Raw genomic sequence first — 20,402 nt, forward strand, 5'->3', positions numbered from 1 at the left:
ATCCATTTTGAGTTTATTTTTGTGTGCGGTGTTAGAAAGTGATCTAGTTTCATTCTTTTACAAGTGGTTGACCAGTTTTCCCAGCACCACTTGTTAACCATTAGCCAGACTCATCAAGAAGCAAAGAGAGAAAAATCAAATCAATAAAATTTAGAAATGAAAATGGAGAGACCACAACAGACAACACAGAAATACAAAGGATCATAAGAGACTACTATCAGCAGTTATATGCCAATAAAATGGACAACGTGGAAGAAATGGACAAATTCTTAGAAAAGTACAATTTTCCAAAACTGAACCAGGAAGTAATAGAAAATCTTAACAGACCCATCACAAGCATGGAAATTGAAACTGTAATCAGAAATCTTCCAGCAAACAAAAGCCCAGGTCCAGACGGCTTCACGGCTGAATTCTACCAAAAATTTCGAGAAGAGCTAACACCTATCCTACTGAAACTCTTCCAGAAAATTGCAGAGGAAGGTAAACTTCCAAACTCATTCTGTGAGGCCACTATCACCCTAATACCAAAACCTGACAAAGATACTACAAAAAAAGAAAACTACAGGCCAATATCACTGATGAACATAGATGCAAAAATCCTCAACAAAATTCTAGCAATCAGAATCCAACAACACATTAAAAAGATCATACACCATGACCAAGTGGGCTTTATCCCAGGGATGCAAGGATTCTTCAATATCCAGAAATCAATCAATGTAATTCACCACATTAACAAATTGAAAAATAAAAGCCATATGATTATCTCAATAGATGCAGAGAAGGCCTTTGACAAAATTCAACATCCATTTATGATAAAAACTCTCCAGAAAGCAGGAATAGAAGGAACATACCTCAACATAATAAAAGCTGTATATGACAAACCCACAGCAAACATTATCCTCAATGGTGAAAACGCATTAATCTTACATCAGAATTGTCCCAGTGATTGTATTCTTTCTGTTTTTTTTTAAAGTTATTGTGTTTTGTTTTGTCTTTGTAAATAGAAACAGAAATTATTCTTTACTGAATCTATTTTTTTTTTTTTTGGCCATGACGTGCAGCTTGTGGGATCTTATTCCCTGATCAGGGATTGAACCTGGGCCCTTGGCAGTGATAGCACTGAGTCCCAGACTGCCAGATAATCCCCCCCCAAATCTAATTTTCAATAATAAAAATGAAGTGCATTTTAAATATATACCAAACAAATATTCAAATGTTTCCTTGGTGCTGAATTTTATTGTTCTGACTACGAAAGTAACACATAGAATTTGGGGCTAGGATGTATCTTTTTTATGTAACAATATTGTGGTAATGGCATTTGTTATAACCTGTTGTTGCTAGAAAAATCTTATATATTATCAGCCACTCATCTGATGGTTCTTGTACATGTTGTGTGTACCAAGTTGCTTCAGTTGTGGCCGGCTCTATGCAACCCTATGGACTGGAACCCGCCAAACTCCTCTGTCCATGGGTTTCTCCAGGCAAGAACACTGGAGTGGGTTGCCATGCTCTCCTCCAGGGGATGTTCCTGACCCAGGAATCAAATCCATGTCTCCTACCTCTTCTACATTCCAGGTGGATTCTTTACTGCTGAGCCACCGGGGAAGCCTGATGGTTTGTGTAATCATATACAGTTATCAACCTAATTTGGATGGGAGTCACTGAAAAAGTGTAACTTGGAGAATTAGAGGGGGGGGGCCCAAAAATGCAAAATTCAAGCAAAGACAAAAAAAAATCTTCACTATGGATTAGGATATAGCAGGATCAATCCATGACTTTCTTGGGCTAAAGGGTGGAGTGGGGTGAGTTTTCATGATTGTCACTGTCCTGAAAATCCCAGAGAACAACACTTCTGTTGCTGTTCCCCGCCCCCACCCCTATTTAAACTGGACTAGACAACTGCCTCCAGGAAGCATCCTCCAGGAATCATCCACGCGGAAATAGACTGACTTTGGTTCATGCAGCCAGGCTTCCAGAACTGCTACCGACTAGCTTCGCACACAGACTTGCCCCTGTGTATCTATTGCTGTATAACAAGTTGCTCCAAAGTCTGATGGCATCAACCAACACACATTTCTTTTCTCAGTTTCTGTGGGTCAGCGTTGAAGGTAGAGCTTGGGTGAGTGCCTCTGACTGAAGACCTCTCATGAAGTTGCAGTCAAGGTGTCAGCTGGGGCTGTAATTTTGTATCAGAGCTCAGCAGTGGGTGGAAGGAGAGGAGGGTGGGGAGATCCGCTACCAAGGTCACTCCCATGGTTGTTGTTTTCCTCTCTGTCTCTCCTTGTTCAGTCTCTATAGTGCTCCCTTCCCTCGATCCCTCGAGATCACAGGTGGGGCTGGAAGTGCCCGTCTTCTGATCACTTGGTCTCTCTGGTGACTGGTCTCATCTGGAGGCGGAGAGACTTAGGGGCTCTAGCCTAAGTCATCTTATTAGCATAAACTTAGGTGTAATCTTGCCATGAGCAACAACAGATTCTCCTGTCATTGGGAAATTGCAAAGATTTTAGGAACTCTATGCCAGGAACCAGGGACAAAGACCAAATATTTCTTACTGTACCACAGTGGTATATATATGAAGATATATATGTATACATTTACATAATGTAACAAAATATGTCTACATTTACATAAAGATATACATTCATATATATATATATGGAATACACATCTGTATGGAAAATTTTATTTTATATATGTGTATGTACATACACATATACATATATAGGTGTGCACATAATCATAAAATACATTTATCTAACATACAACAAAATAACTACCCCTGCTAGTAATTTCCTTTCCCTTTCCTTCTTTCCCCATCTCCTTCCTTCTTACCCCTGACTCTCTGCCCCATCCCCATCATACATTCTTTTCCTTTTTTTTCCTGCTTTCTCTTATTTTCCTTTTACTTTCTTTCTTCACTCATCTTCTCTTCCCACCTTCTCTCTTATCACCTTTGACTTCTTCTTATTCCCTTCCTTTCTTACTACCCCCTCTTCTTTCCTGTCCTGTTTTCCCAGGATGGGAAACCAATTTCCTGTACTTACCTATAATAAAAAACATACACGCGTGACTGGGGGACATATGAGATTATATATGCTACCGTCCAAATAATAATATTTACACTCTGACAGTCTGTCTGTACTTGTGAGGTGAATTTCTTAGATGTGTGAGACAATAATAAGTTAAATTTTTTCCCTATTATTTAAGCTTTGAGAAAAATTTATACATATAAGATGACTTAAAAAATATGGAAGACTTTATTTGACTTATAATTGGACTCACATCCTCAAATATTGGAGAGTTATAGCTAAGAGTCCAAGAAGACTTGTAGGTTCAGGTTGAATCCTGAATGGTCTACACATTCTAGGAATCAGTATTTGAAAACAAGTACAATGAGAAGAGCTGACATTTGAAGTTTTGTCTGAAATTTGGGATGCCATCTCACTCCAGGTATGATTCATACAAGTGATCCCTTGAGGTCTAAAAGAGCCTGTCAACAGAAACACAAGTCAGTGGAAGCCTTGGCACAAGAGACCCTTGACAGTAGCTGTCAAGTTTGCTAACCAGGAAAGTATTCTATTAAGCTCAAAGGCAAGGTATTAATTGTCTAAGATATAAATGTATGGACCAGGTACCAAAACACATAGAAAGATGGACATTATTAAGGACTGTGGTCCTGAAGATTCTAGTGAACGATAAAAGAAGAATGGGTCTATTTTTATTCTAAATTTTGCTGCTTAAGTAAAATTTCTCCTCTTTCAGTTCCTAATCTTGTCAGGAAGAGCAAGTTCCAGAACAAGTAGTGGAATAGGCCTACAAATGGGTATACATTGTACTGATACATCAACAAAGGTCAGAAGGCAAGATTTGACCACCAAGAAGACTTTAGCCCTTGTGAACACCAGTTCCTTCAAATTCATAGCCTTGGCTTTTTGCTTATATATTAGATGCTACCATTGTTCAAAATCCTTTTCAAACTTCTCTCCAAACTAGGAGCAGTAAAATAATAATAATTAAGCTAGGATTACAGTTTTAGTATATTTATTATTAATATGTTCTAAGTACAATGCTGAGTGTTACTTATATGGTCTTGCATTATCTCAAGAGCAATTTTGAGAGATAGTTATTATTCCATCTCAACATTTGAAGAGAAAGGGTCTAGAGAAGTAATTTGCCCCTGAGAGCACAACCAATATTGTTCGAATCACAACCAAATATAGTTCAAATCACAGCACAACCAAATACTGTTCAAATCACACATTTGTCAAGTGGAGGATTAAAAATCTAAACAATACCCGTATTTGAGTTCTTAATTGTGAACTTGTCATCATGTTACTGTATCTTTAAAAACTAAAGTTCCAATAAAAATCCATTAACTACTTTCAAATATAGCAATCCTCCTGTCCAGCTGTGAAAAGTACTAGATGATACTTATTTGCCATTTGTGTTATTTACGGTCCATGACTTTTATGGTAACTGGTTCCTATTATTGGTTTCTATTAATGTAAAACATAAGTGAACATAAATGAGGCGTGAATCATTTCTTTTTATTAGCCCCACAGTCTTCACTCAGTGCTTGCAGTAACTCCAGCTGTGTCTTGTTAGTGATAACCTATTTAAAGAAGAGATCTTTAAGGATAAGGGATATGATTAGAAATCTTTGTCCATTTTATATCACTTCTGCACAACAATGGTAGCGAAAACAAAATGTAATTGATTGCACAATCTTGGCCTGCTTCTGTTTTGTCGTGTGTTTCCTATGATACTGACTAGACAACCAGTAGCTTCTAGTAACTACTGTAAGTAACTGCTAATTTAAAGGTGCAATATGCTATAAACCACTTCATACCATTGCAGCTTAAGGACTTTGCTATATATTTGTCCCATTAAATGATAAATCACAAATATTTTATTTGTGACTAAATAAAATTATTTAAGGTTATTTTAAGGGGGTACATGACCACTTTCCATGCATCTATGAAGATAATTTCCTTCATTATCCAGTGAAATTATTCATATTTCTGATGCTTCTAAAATTAGATCCAACAGAACAATTATTAAGCAATAAAATTTAGAATTTTATATAAAAACACTTAAAATGCTTTAAAATATGGCCCTTCATTATTCAGAGGGAGGCCACCAAATGTAAGATTTTGTATTCACCTAAAAACTTCATTAAAAAAAAAAAAGAAAAACTTGCCATCCTTTTCTATCTGTTTGAAAGCTGGGCCCAAGAATCTTTCCTAGTATTTTTGCTTACTCAAAAAGGGAGTGAATTCTTTTTAAATTATAAGAAATGGGCTTTTTAAAATTAGAAAAAAAAAGCAAATTTTATAACTGCAAGTTAACTAATTCTTGTATGAAAACTTGTAAGTAGGGGTAATTCCGCCAAATTTCAAACATTTTTAATATAATCACTTGAACTTGTCTGAACGTTGCTTGAGGATGTGATGCTCTTCCCTCATGTGTTTTCTAATTCAGAGAAGAAGTTCTTGTTTAAGAATAATTTAGTAAATGCTACTTGCTTTTCTTTGTAGATATTCAGTAGGCTTGATCATAAATCATAAAATATTTACATCCTCCTGTCTTGTCAGGGACCATTCCGCGACATCTCAGAAGTTTTGGAACAGCGCTACAAGCCTCTGGAACCGACACTGCGGGTGGCAGAACCCATCGATGGGCTAACCGAGGCCAGAGCACAGCTCCAGAAGCAGGAATGGGCGCGAAATGTGAATGACAATATGTAAGTCCTTAGCTTAAGAAAAGTAACTGTACTATATTTGGTCCCTTAAGTTTTTAAAAATATTTTCTATTTGCTAACATTTTATTTGTGTTAAAAGGTGAAACCACCCCGACCTATTCAGAGACATCCATTTTTTGATATATAAGTGTTTTAGATAAGGTTGGTATTGATGATGATGTTAATTTTATACACATACATATTACACAAGTACGTATATATTACTCAGGAAAAAAGAAAAGATTGAATGGCATTTTAAGGGAATAAGTTATCACTTTCTATATATCTGTAAAGATAATTTCCTTTATTATCCAGTGAAACTATTCATATTTCTGATGCTTCTAAAATTAGATCCAACAGAACAAAAACATTTTTCTTAAAGTGAACTAAATTTTATTTTGATACATTGATATGAAACTGTCATTTTAATAAGTCAGGTGCATTGTAAGTGCTTAGTTTCCTTATATTGAGGAAGATGATTGAGAAAGATAAAGGGTGATCTAAGAGCATATGCAATTTTAAATTATTATATTAGTATCATTGATTTGTGTCTCAATTCTTACATCTTTCTCCAAAGTACTTCCTCACACTTCAGGCATTTGTCATCAGTAGTTATAGGGAATTTATAAAAAGACAATTTAAATCTATTATTCTATAAAGTATCTTGAAATTATCTTTGTAATATCTTATAGTAATAATTTACCATGAGATATAATAAATAATAAAAGGCAATTATTATACTATTGTAATTTATTTTAATTATTATAACTTAATATAATGTATTATTATTACATAAGTTAACTACATAATACATACTGCAGTTACTTATCTATATAATATGTACTAATCATTTTACATGTTATATAATAATTTATATAATAATAATTCCAAAATATATTACTAAGTATGCTTTGACTTATAAAGAAACTAGAATTGCTTCTTATCCAGCACAGTGGATTTTGGATAGTTTTGTCAGTCAGAAAGAATATATAATATACTTTATTTTAATCATGCATTTCTGAAGAGACTCTTGAAAACTAAATAATTCTGAATAAACTCATATGAATGATAAAATTGGCAAACATCTCAAGTAATTTTCGTAAAGTTTTTCATTTTATAGTGATTACTTGAAGTGAGATATAAGCTGTAGAGCATTCAGCAGATTCTTTCAATAATTGATTATTACCCAACATATAATGAATAAAAAAATAATAAATACTTTTCCCACAATTATTTTGGGGTGGTAGATTTCTTTTAGTAAAGAGATTATAGAAGATTAATGCTCCTCAGACTCAGCCAAGCAAAATATGCAATTTAGTGATGAATATCTAGTTATATTATTCAGAATTATTTTCTATTTTCAGTGATGCCAAGGTTTATGAAATAACATTAACTTCTCAAACAAATAACTGACCACACATGTTGTTTTAGTTGCTAAGTCATGTTTGGCTCTTTGTGACCCTATAAACCATAGCCTGCCAGGCTCCTCTGTCCATGGGATTTCCCAGACAAGAATACTGGAGTGGGTTGCCATTTCCTTCTCCAGGGGATCTTCTAAACCTAGGCATCAGACCGATGTCTCCTGCGTCTCCTGCATTGGCAGGCAGATTCTTTACCACTGAGCCACCTGGGAAACCCAACCATACTGATATTTTTACAGAAATCAATGTATATCAAACATATTGCAGTATATGTTTCTTAGTATTTTCCTTGACAAACCTAGAAAGAGCAGATATCAATGCCATCCCCAAAGAAAGGTGCTCAGCTTGTACTTTCTGTGGAATACTTGTAAACATTTTCAACCTCTGTAGTGTTGCTAGTGACCATTTACTCTGAAACTTCCAGATTGAAAATTGCTTTTAGGATAACCAACCAATCAGGGACAAACTAAGTTGGGAATATTAAAGAAATTACTTATCGATTTGAAGTTAACATATTTTAAGCAAAAAGCCTTAGTAATGGGTTTTAACAACCAGCCTATGAATAGTCCACTTTTTCAGAGAACTTCAGTATTCTTGCTTGGAAAATTCTAAGCAAGAGGAACCTGGAGGGAGGAGCCTAGTGGGCTACAGTACATGGGATTGCAAAATCAGACATGATTGAGCACGCAAACTTCAACTTCAGAGAACTGAAACTATTGTTTTGTAGCTTCTTTTGAAACCATTTTGGTTTCCACATTCTGCATAGCTTAATTGTATCTTGTGAGGCAAAAGAAATGTTAGAAATTTAGGTTTTAAGTCTTTAAGATAATAATTCTGTGATAGAAATTAGGCCAAAAGTCTACTTTTATCACAGAGATGCATAGGTTTTTTTTTTAATGCAGAGAATCCTTCCTCGCCCCCTGCCCCCCGTCACATTACCAATTTCATCTGTAAGAGTGATGCCTTTGTCATCCAAGGACCTTAAACTGGGAACCCTCTATGCAAACTGGGAAAATGGAACTTTCCATTTCCAATCTTAGGGATTCAAAAAGTAGCATTATATCAGAGGACTTGATATATTTAAATGTTTCATTTTCATATCATTGTGAAAATTGCACTGTGGTGAAATTAGAAAGATAGGTTTTGGGACTAGATCTGTATGAGCTCAAATCTTGACTCCATTACACAACAGTAGTATATAATCTTGGGTAAGTAACTTAGCCAGTCTGAGCCTCTATTTCCCTGTCTGTAAAATGGGGAGATAAATGTTATCTTTATAACATTGTAATGAGGATTGAATGAGATAACGAGTATGCCAAGAACACATGAGAAACTTAATAGAAGATAATTATCATCATGTTTTGTGTCTACTCCAAGCCTAATAGTTTTGTGCCTAAGACATCAAAACTATATGGATAGGAAATCACAGATTGCATCGATAGGCTGGATCTCACCTACTTGCCCTACGAACCAGAAGTTAAGGAGGACCACAAGCAGAGCTCTTCATCGATCAGTCATAGAAGATTTCTCATTAAGCTTCTAGTTTGCTAGGGCTGCCGGGACAAACTACTATAAACTAGATGGCTTAAACAACAGAAATGTACTGTATCACAGTGCTAGAGGCCAAAGTCCTGGATCCAGTTCTCAGCAGGGGTGATTTCTTCTGTCCCAGTCTCTCCCTTAGCTTTTGGTGATGGCTGGTAATCTTTGGTGATCCTTGGCTTGTATCAGTGGAAACAGCACCCCAATCTCTCCCACCTTCTTCACATAGGTATTCTTCCTATGTATACGTCTGTCCATATTTCCCCTTTTTGTAAAGACACCAGTCATACTGAATTAAGGGCCCTCCCAACTCCAGTATGACCTCATCTTATAAAACCCAAAAGACTGTATTTTCAATTAAGGTCACATTCTTTAATATATTCTTTAAAATAAACATAGAAAGTGGGACAATAATATTGTACATATAGAGTATGGAGGGTTTTTTTTTTGGAAGTCATTTTAAAACTTTATTTGTTCTTATTACTAAACAAACTCTATTTTTCTCATGCCTTCTAGAAGATTATGATATGCCTTATTCACATATCTATTTTTATGAAGCCAAGAAATTAAATAAGAATTATTAAATAATTGCTCAGATAGCATAAGACATGTAAAGGAGTATTTATTGATGATAAATTTTTGCATATCAGGAATAGTTCTAGTCTCTCGGAGTATATCACTGAATTAAATAAACCAAGTCTCTACTCTCTTGAAACTTCTGTGCTTCTAGCTTTGAACTGAACTGAAAAACCTAATGAATTTCTAAAGAAGTAAGCACTTGAAAATAGTCAAGCATATGTTAAAGACAGAAAGTGCCATGATATTTTTTTAAATGTAGAGTTTACTCATCCTCTGATAATCTAGGAAGGTGTTCTTCACAGAAAAGGAACTTCTTTGTAAAGAAATGGTTAAAATTTTGACAGAGAAAAGACGAGAAAGTAGATAAAAAGTAGGTTGATGGTATGGGAAAAAATGAGAAGACCAATTTGACAGAAACTCATTTTTCAAAATTAATTTATTTTAATCAAAGGATAGTTACTTTACAATATTGTGGTGGTTTTTTTTGCCATACATCGACATGTATACCCATGGCTGATTCATGACAGGAACTCATTTTTATGTGGGAGGCATAGTAAGGAAAATTTTAGGAGGCTTTAGGGCCAAGGATTTGAGGGTTTATCCGTAGATAATAGAGAACTATTTAAGGCTTCTGAGTAAGAGGATGTTATGAAAATAATATGAATTTATTGACTGTGAGACAGATGTATTTGAGAAGAAATATGCTGGAGGGAAGGAAACCCACTAGGATAATACTGCAGTTCTGGTGAGAGGAAGAGCTAAGGTGAAGGCAGGATTCTACAGTCAACTCTTTCTCTTTACTTCCTTCTCGTTTCTGTACATAATCTCTCTGAGTGATTGCTTCCATTTAAGAGACTTCAACTATAACCATGTGGCCATGGTTTCCACCCTCAAGTCTCAAAAATCTTTCTCCTACCTTCCTTATTTATATTTTCAACTGCCATCTTCGTTTGCATCTCCTCCAGGTGTCCCAAACTCAGTAGACCCCACGTTGGCCTGCTTCTTCCTGTCTTAAGAGTGTATTGCAGCACCACCTCTCTGCCCAAGTAGAGACTTGTGAGTTACCTTGTTACCCCTCTCCAGAATTCTATTGGTTCCCAAATCCTATCTGTTTTACCTTTTATGTATCTCTCAAATCCAGCCCCTCTTTTCCTTTCCACTGTTGATTTGGTTTAGGACTTGTAATTTCTTTTTTAAATGCTATAAATCCCATCTGGTCTGCCCATTCAGTGCATCTACCACAACCACACTAGGGAAAATTCAGCAAGGTATTATTCCCCGAAATGCTCTTTTGTGTCTTTTTTTTTTTTTTTTTAATCAACTCCAGGATAAATCTTAATTCTTTTTTGCAAGACTCAAAGCCCTTCAGGATCGGATCTAGGCTTATTTCTCTAGCTAATCTGCCACCACATTCTTTAAGAAACTCTCTCTCCAGAGCTATTGGGCTGTTACCATTCATCTTTATATCCACGCCCTCTTCTGTTTCCATGAAGAGGTTTCCTACCTCCCTTGGTTTACTAAGTCCGTTCAAATACACTTAAAATCATAAGAAAGAATTGTTTATTTACTTTTTAAAAAGTGCAGGGACATGCCTGGTGGTCCAATGATAAGAATCCACTTTCCAATGAAAGGGGCATGGGTTCGATCCCTGATCAGGGATCAAACTACTGAGCCCGTGTACCACAACTAGAGAGCCCTCATGAAAGATCCCACATGCCATAGCAAAGATCCTGCATGCTGCAACCAAAACCCAATGCAGCCAAAAATAATACATAAATAAATATTTTTAAAAATAATAGAAAGAGTGGAAAGAGCAATGCATATTTGACTTAGGGTTTTTCGCGGAGCACTTAAAGGATTATTTTCAGTTGTAAAATGGGACCATGCAAGTTACCCAGATGAAGTAGGGAAAGAAGTCATTATTAAGAGATGGAAGAAATGGAAGGCCACAGCACTGGAGCAGTGTTTAGTTTACCCACTAAGACAGCAGAGGTGGAATGGAGTGGTCATGAATCAGGTGACGTAGGCTGATACCAACTTCACTAAAGACTTATGAGTGGTGTGAAGGTCCTTGGCCACCTCATGCAAAGAGTTGACTCGTTGGAAAAGACTCTGATGCTGGGAGGGATTGGAGGCAGGAGGAGAAGGGGACGACAGAGGCTGAGATGGCTGGATGGCATCACTGACTCGATGGACGTGAGTCTGAGTGAACTCTGGGAGTTGGTGATGGACAGGGAGGCCTGGTATGCTGTGATTCATGGGGTCACAAAGAGTTGGACATGACTGAGCAACTGAACTGAACTGAAAGTCCTATATGTTAATACCTTCTATTAATTGTAAATATCCTGGCTTAATACAGGAGACTGTAATTATGCAGACTACAACTATATCCAACATGGAGTGGAGTTAAGACATTGCAGTGGAAGTTGGTGCCAGTCTCTGCTCTGGTAGACAGAATATTGACCTCATACAGAGACCACATCCTAATCCCAGGAACCTGTGAATATGCTATCTATGATAAAGGGGACTGTGGATGTGATTCAGGATTTAAAGTTGGAGAGATTATCCTGGATTATCCAGAGGGCCCAGTGTCATCACAAAGGTTCTCAAAAGTAGAGATTTGACTATGAGAAAGATCAGAGTGAGGCAATGTGAGATGGATAAGTCATCTTTGCTAGCTTTGAAGATGGAGGAAGAGACCACCACCAAGAGATGCTGGTGGCCTCTAAAAGCTGGGGAAGGTGAAGACATGGCCTCTCCCCTAGAGCCTCCAGAAAGGATGCAGCCCTCCCATGCCTTGCCTTGAGTTTTAGTTAGACCCACCCCAGACATCTGGCCTCCAGAGATTTCAGATGATAAATTTATACTCTTAAAGCCACTCAGTCTGTGATGGTAACTTCTTACAGCAGAAATACAAAACTAATACAAGTGTCCTTCAAATCAAGGAGGTAGCTTGCTAGATCAGACTTTGGTGTTTAGATTAATTACAAACCTGAGCTAAATTTGAGGGAAATCCTTAGATCCCCAAGGATCCAAGTTTCTTCTGTAGACACTTAGAGGATTAAAGAAAGATATGACTGTGGCTTGAGTTTTCCTATGAAGAGAAGTTCAAGATTTAATCATATTGTAAGGATAATATATATATTGGGCTTTCCTGATGGCTTAGATGGTAAAGAATCTACCTGCATTGCAGGAGAACTGAGTTTGATCCCTAGATCAGGAAGGTCCCCTGGAGAAGGGAATAGCTACTCAATTATTCATCTATCTATCTATATTTTTGGCCACATCATGTTAGATCTTAGTTCCCTGACTAGGATTGAACTCAGGCCCTTGACAGTGAAAGCTCAGAGTCTTAACCACTGGACCACCAAGGAATTCCCAGAATATTATATTTTAAACTTGTGTAGCCTTTCATAAGAGCCTGAGTACAGACAGTCCAATGAAAAATAAAAGGTATCAATTTTCTGATAATTTTTGTAGAAGAGGCAAAACTTTACTTCTGTCCACTTAGGATCTTCAATGGGGCCCAAGAATTTAATTGGCATAAAGCAGATTAAAAGGAGAAAATCATACAGATTTATTTAATAGAAGTTTTACAATAGCCTTCATAAAGAAAATGAACACCCAAAGAAGTGGCAAACCTTATGTCCTTTCATATTGAGTTGAGCAATGAGAAGTAATTGTAAAAAATAGCAAAAATATATGGGGATTCCAAAGGAACATAAAAGTTATTTAACAAGGTCTGTTTGTACAGAATTCTCTACACTATGACCTCACATGTCTGGTGATAGGAATGTTTCTTTCCTCTTGGTTTAGGAAAGGCATCTTTTATGTGGGAATGTAATCTGGTTTTAGGGGAAAAAGAGAAAGTAAGTTTGCTTTTCTTGGACCAATTGTTTTTAAGCGGTTTTAGTTCAAAATAATCCTTGGCCAAAGTGGCCTATTTTGGGGTGGCATATTTTGCTACCTTTATTATTCAGAGTGGGTGAACAGTAGTGAACTAGACTTTTTTTTTTTTAAAGGACATTTAAAAACCATGGTGTATGCATAGATGCGATATGGCTGTATTATTTATCACTAACACTGACGATAAGAAAATTTAACGCATCTCAAAACTTTTTTGACTTGTGAGATTTTGCAACACTTTAGACTTTTCCAATTTGCATACTTTCTGAACTGTTATTGTATTATGATAAATAGGGATTATCATACATTTTCAGATAATGTTTTCTTAATTCAACTTTTATTTGTAACTCTTCCATTTATTTTAATTACCAGCACAGTGTGCAACATTTATTAATCAGTAGAGCCTTTTTAAGTTAAAATACTAAATTAGCTAACCCCATTAACACAGAATACTCCAAACAAGCAGCAATAGGAGAGGTAGTTACTGTGCAAATCGTATTATACATGCGGGTGCTCTAGGGCACGGTTAAGCGTGATTACCCTCTTTTGATCCAGCATTTCTCTGCCTCTCCCAGCTAATTTCCAGTGGAAATTTACAAAGTGCTGCCTTCATTTTTCCAGCTTAATTTTTCTAATGAAGTTCTGGTACTTTATAACACTGGGGATACAGATAATAAGCCTGTGTATAATTAAGAAGTTCTAGAATTTGTCTACAAAAGGGTCCTTTATTACTTCAACTCTACAGTGAGAAATACGCTCTCTTTATGTCCACTGTTTCCTTGAAAGAGATGGCTTTTTAAATAACTGACCACAGAATCCTAAAATTCTGCTCTTATAGACACCTAAGTCTAAGAATTTTAATATTTATGACATTGACATTAATGGTGGTAACTTGGAAGACTTTTACTGGTATTGTGAAAATCTTGCATACGCTTTCGATATATGCAATCAGACAAATCATAAAAACACATTTTTAGTCTTTTTAGTTAGATTGTATCATTTTGTAAGTATTCCTCCTACTGTGATAGCTAACACACGCTAAGTAAAGTTTTGCCACTTAGCTTTCGGTCAGTTACAAGGTATGTGGAATTGCTTTTGTAAAAGAAAGGCTGTCATCCTGTGACATACTCATATTCCTATATGGGAATGGCATTTATACATCCCAGACTTTCCTAGTTCAATTTAGAGTCCAAAAGTGCGTTGAGGGTCAGAAGAGACTTGAAGCCTCAACAGAAGTATGCCAGGCAGAGCAAGGAAGGTGACATGAAGGGTATGGCCTGGACAAAGCCATCTCTCTGTCAACAAGCGCAGAGCTCATGGGTTTCAGTTTACCTTCTGAGGTAGCTAGTGATGCTTAGCTCAGAGCTTTGGTACTTTATGCAAAGTGGCAGAGATGAGAGGGAAGGTAGAGGTGGAGCCAGAGTATAAAGGGTCACATGTACCATGATAAAGTGTCTGGACTTTACTATATAAAACATGGTGTAAACGCATCACAGCGTTTTAACCAATGGAGTGAAAAGGTCAGTTATCTTAGAGATATCACTCTGCTAGCTATGTCCATGGTAAAGAAATGGGAGTCCTAGCATCTAGGGTACCACTGCCCCAGTCTAGTTTTGAAATAAAGAAGACTTGCCCAGGAACAAGGACAGTGATAGTAGAGGGAAGAGAAAGGCTCACAAACTGATTTACAGATGGAATCCTATAAACCCTAAACCAGAAACGGGGACCAACATGATAAGGTGTGGATGGTGTGGTCAGGGGCATAGATGCATCTTAGGGCTTTCCTTAGTGCAATGAAGAAAGATACATTCAAGATGATTCAAGAAGTTAAGGATGTGTTTAAAAGATGCATCAAAGAGTCTTATGGAAATCAAAGACAAACTGGACTAAGGTGACCCCTTAGGGCTGCAAGGGCATCATTTTCTCTCTCTAGTGGCATCTCCACTTTTCTCTGTATTTCTGCTTGCTGTCTTCTTTCTACTGGCTGGCTTTATCTGTGGCCTTAGTTTTTTTCCATAAATCTTCAGTTTGCCCTTAGTTTTCTTGCCACTCCAGGCCTGATTCAGTATAACCTTCCAGCTCTAGAATCCACAGCTAATTCAGCTTTTCAGTTCAAATTTCCTGAAAGAGAATCTGTTTTGCTCAATTCATATCATCAAACTGTCCCACACCAGTGGTAGGCTTAAAACACAATTAATGTTTAACAAATATATGTTAAGTTAATGGAAATATTCAATTAACTTATGAATGGATGACAACTGTGGGTAGAGACAGTGTGCCACATTATAAATACAGTGTCTTATGAAAGTGTAGCCATGAGCAAAGATCTTCTCAGGTTGAGGAGTGCAGAGGCAAGAGGTCCTCTAGTACCTTTACTTCTGAGTGAGGTGACTGGTCAGATAGTGATAGTGATATCCTTACTTAAAAAAAAAAATGTAAGAAGCTCTGTTGGCATGATAGGGTGGAGGTTTGGCATATGAGATTAATTTGTGGGCAGATCTATTTGAGGTGCCTATTCTATATCTAGGTAGATATTTCTTGTAAGCATTTGAAAATACTGGTCTTGAGTTAAAGAAAAACACTGTCTCTAGAGATAAAAATTTAGAAATGATCAGAGGGGACAGTTAATATCTTGGTGGGGAAGCATCTTCTAGGGAGGGGAGAGACTACCGAGGGAAAAGATTTAGTACAGATTCCTGGGAATTGCTTTAATGTTAGGGCAGTGATTCTTAATTAGGTTGCTTACCTGTATGAACCTTGAAGCTTAAAATTATATACATATGCATTCCATAGTCTCAATCACAGATATTTTGACTCAGCAGGCATATGGGTTTGAAATGTACACCCAACTGATTCTAATGCATAGTTCTAGTTAAGGTAAGAGCCATTAATTCAAGGTATGGCAGAAAATGAGTCAGTCAGGAAACGGTGCAAGCAAAGAAAAATTCCAGGAGATATTTTACAAATTAAAGGAAAAGAGAATTCACTCCAAGGACTGGATGAGACATGAGTTTGATCCCTGGATTGGGAATATCCCCTGAATGAGGAAATGGGAACCCACTCCAGTATTGTTGCCTATAAAATTCCATGGACAGAGGAGCCTGGTGGGCTACAGCCCATGGGGTTGCAGAGTCAGATGCAAGCATACATATATGAAATATTTTAAATCTACATTTAATTTTAAGATTTAGAATATCAAAATATAGAATATTAAATGAAATTTTGTTGTTCATTTGCTCAGTCATATCCGACTCTTTGTGAACTCATGGACTGCAGCACGCCAGGCATCCCTGTCCTTCACCATCTCCCGCTGCTTGCACAAACTCTTGTCTATTGACTCGGTGATGCCATCCAACCATCTCATCCTCTGTCATCCCCTTCTCCTCCTGCCTTCAATCTTTCCCAGCATCAGGGTCTTTTCCAATAGGTTGGCTCTTCACATCAGGTGGCCAAAGTATTGGAGCTTCAGTTTAAGCATCAGTGCTTCTAATGAATATATCCTTTAAGATTAACTGGTTTGATCTCCTTTATTTTCATTAAGATGAAATAGTATTAGTGTCATATAGATAAATATATTGGCACCACTTTTGTAGAATTTAATTTTAACCTCTATTTAAATACTCCATTTTTGAATCATGCTGAAACTAACATCCACTGAAGCCCACCTTTATATCACAGAATATAAATTGTTCTGCTTTTAAATACATTTTTGTATATCTTTAGTACATTCACAATTTTCAAAAAATAATCAATGATGATCGAGTCTAATTTGAGATGCAGTGTATCTTGGTTAGAGCCTCGGAAGTCATTGACAAAGGAGATGCTCATTTGTAAATTCCGAAGAGAGATCGTTAACTACAAACTTGTCAGTTGAGTAAAGCTTCCAAGAGTGTAATAGTTGGACCCTGCAATTTTCAAAAAGTTATATTGATTAAAAAGTAATTTAAAATGGTAAGTATATCTTTTAAAGGTCCAGATTTTCTGGCTTTTATTAAAAATTAAGAGATCTAGAAACAGCAGGCCCCCGGTCTCACATGGCAATGACTGATTAAAGTTTGCACTCTTAGTTTTTGTTAATGTGTGTTACTGCCTGGCCTTTCCAGACACAGACATTGGAGACCCTCGTTCTAGATGATAAGGTCCTCAAGAAAGAGCCCAAGATTTATGCTGTACACTTAGTACGATCCTTGTCAAGCATTTTTTTTTTTTTTACATATTGGACTTGAGCTTGAACTAGTTTTATTTGTTTTGTTTTAATCCATCTGATCACCAAAATCATCCTCATTAAAAGATAAATCAAGCAAGAGGAAATGAAGTTGTGTGACAGCTCTTTAATCTTTATTAGCACTATACTAGCAGTCCCAGTAATAGGGCAGCCTTTTCTTTCTTTTTTCTTTTTCTTACCCAGAACAGCATTTTCCAAACTTTGCCTCTTGAACTCTAGTCTGGAAAATATTAATGAGTATCCTATCAAATAAACTTGGGAGAAATTATATTTGAAATAGTTAAACTTTTTTTTTTTGGCATTTACAGGGCTTTCCAGTCTTAAATATATTTTTATTTAGTGTAAACTTCTAAGAGGGGACATATACTACATAGCATTTTGCAAACTCAATCACTCATTGATTCCTCAAATATTACTGCAGCCTAATATGTGCCAGACACTGTGTTAGATGCCAAGAACGAGGCAATGAACAACATAGCAGAGGTGTCCTGGCTTCATAGAGTTGATAGCACAGTTAGCCATGGAATCCCTTTATCCACTGACTGGTTTGGAATATGCTGCTCTGATATAACTCAACAAAGAACATTTGATTTTCTCTTAGCAAGTTTTTCTTTTTCAGTTCAGTTCAGTCACTCAGTCGTGTCTGACTCTTTGCGACCCCATGAATCGCAGCACGCCAGGCCTCCCTGTCCAACACCAACTCCCGGAGTTCACTCAGACTCACGTCCATCAAGTCAGTGATGCCATCCAGCCATCTCATCCTCGGTCATCCCCGTCTCCTCCTGCCCACAATCCCTCCCAGCATCAGGGTCTTTTCCAATGAGTCAACTCTTCGCATGAGGTGGCCAAAGTACTGGAGTTTCAGCTTTAGCATCATTCCTTCCAAAGAAATCCCAGGGCTGATCTCCTTCAGAATGGACTGGCTGGATCTCCTTGCAGTCCAAGGGACTCTCAAGAGTCTTCTCCAACACCACAGTTCAAAAGCATCAATTCTTTGGTGCTCAGCTTTCTTCACAGTCCAACTCTCACATCCATACATGACCACAGGAAAAACCGTAGCCTTGACTAGACGGACCTTAGTCGGCAAAGTAATGTCTCTGCTTTTGAATATGCTATCTAGGTTGGTCATAACTTTTCTTCCAAGGAGTAAGCGTCTTTTAATGTCATGGTTGCAGTCACCATCTGCAGTGATTTTGGAGCCCCCAAAAATAAAGTCTGACACTGTTTCCACTGTTTCCCCATCTATTTCCCATGAAGTGATGGGACCAGATGCCATGATGTTCGTTTTCTGAATGTTGAGCTTTAAGCCAACTTTTTCACTCGCTTCTTTCACTTTCATCAAGAGGCTTTTTAGTTCCTCTGTACTTTCTGCCATAAGGGTGGTGTCATCTGCATGTCTGAGGTTATTGATACTTCCCCCTGGCAATCTTGATTCCAGCTTGTGTTTCCTCGAGTCCAGCGTTTCTCATGATGTACTCTGCGTAGAAGTTAAATAAGCAGGTGACAATATACAGCCTTGACATACTCCTTTTCCTATTTGGAGCCAGTCTGTTGTTCCATGTCCAGTTCTAACTGTTGCTTCCTGACCTGCATACAGATTTCTCAAGAGGCAGGTCAGGTGGTCTGGTATTCCCATCTCTTTCAGAATTTTTCACAGTTTATTGTCATCCAGAGTCAAAGGCTTTGGCATAGTCAATAAAGCAGAAATAGATGTTTTTCTGGAACTCTCTTGCTTTTTTGATGATCCAGCGATGTTGGGAATTTGATCTCTGATTCCTCTGCCTTTTCTAAAACCAGCTTGAACATCTGGAATTCACGGTTCACGTATTGCTGAAGCCTGGCTTGGAGAATTTTGAGCATTACTTTACTAGCATGTGAGATGAGTGCAATTGTGCAGTAGTTTGAGCATTCTTTGCCATTGCCTTTCTTTGGAATTCGAATGAAAACTGACCTTTTCCAGTCCTGTGGCCACTGCTGAGTTTTCTTTTTAGTGGCAGCTTATTTCATTCTTAGACTTTCTTAAGGATAGTTTGTACAAGTGTTTCTCACAGTCTTATTTCTCTGCTTAATTGTATATATATTTAATATCAATTATACAAGTCCTGAAAATATCTGAACTTAAAATATTTAATGTTGTAAATGGCCTCTTAAAAGAAGAGCCTGTGTGAATACTATGTAGCTGGGGCATTTAAATTCAGTATCTCTTTAGCAGAGTCTTTTCTTTTTTTGGTTAAGTTTTCCACAATTAGCTAGAGGAAAGTAAAGTCAACTCTGTAAAATATGTTTCAGAAAGTTGCACAGATGTAATGAAGTTATTGAATCAGCGTGCCTGGAGATTGTTAATAATAGCAATAATATATCCAGGGAATGCTAGTCCTCTTAAGATAAGAAAACTATAAGGAGAAGGGCAAAATAGGTCTTCCCATTTAAATTTAGAAGTTTGTAATACAAGCTCACTATCTAGCTGAACAGATAGTCTAGCCATTTGCATTCTTTATATTTAAATATTATATCACCACCCTGGGGGAGAAATTTATGTTATTGATACTACTGCTTGAAAAGTTTATGAGTTTTCAATTTCTATTATGAATTTTACTCTAAGTATGAAACACTTTATATATTAAATGCTTATAGCAATGGTTACATTAAAATCTCACCGAAAGCTGTCTTCATCCATAAATGGTCTACCTAATTCCTATTTCAAGTTGTTACTCATTTTACAAACATCTCTTCAACTGAAACTCTACTAGATAAAACATCTTGATAGGTTATTAGACGATGTTTTTGAAATCCCTCTGTTGGTATTAATGAGCTATATATATTAGGTTTATCTGGACATTTATATTATGAATACAGACATTGAAACACTTTATTTCTCATATTGAAGATTATAAAAAGATATCTTTAATTGCTAAATTCATTCTCAAACTTACATTATTCTATGTTATAAAGTAAAAAGGACATATTCAGAATTCTATAACCCTGTCTT

General features: G+C 36.8%; 1 protein-coding gene across 1 annotated transcript in view; it reads left to right on the plus strand.

Moving 5' to 3' along the window:
- SPATA17 (spermatogenesis associated 17) overlaps positions 1-20,402 on the plus strand; it is a 236,439-nt gene that overhangs the window by 149,932 nt on the left and 66,105 nt on the right. The window contains exon 8 of the mRNA XM_068986427.1: positions 5,595-5,743. Coding sequence (XP_068842528.1) covers positions 5,595-5,743 — 149 coding nt within the window. The remainder of the gene's footprint in view (positions 1-5,594; positions 5,744-20,402) is intronic.

This window comes from Capricornis sumatraensis, chromosome 14 (assembly GCF_032405125.1).
Source record: "Capricornis sumatraensis isolate serow.1 chromosome 14, serow.2, whole genome shotgun sequence".
Lineage (NCBI taxonomy): Eukaryota > Metazoa > Chordata > Mammalia > Artiodactyla > Bovidae > Capricornis > Capricornis sumatraensis.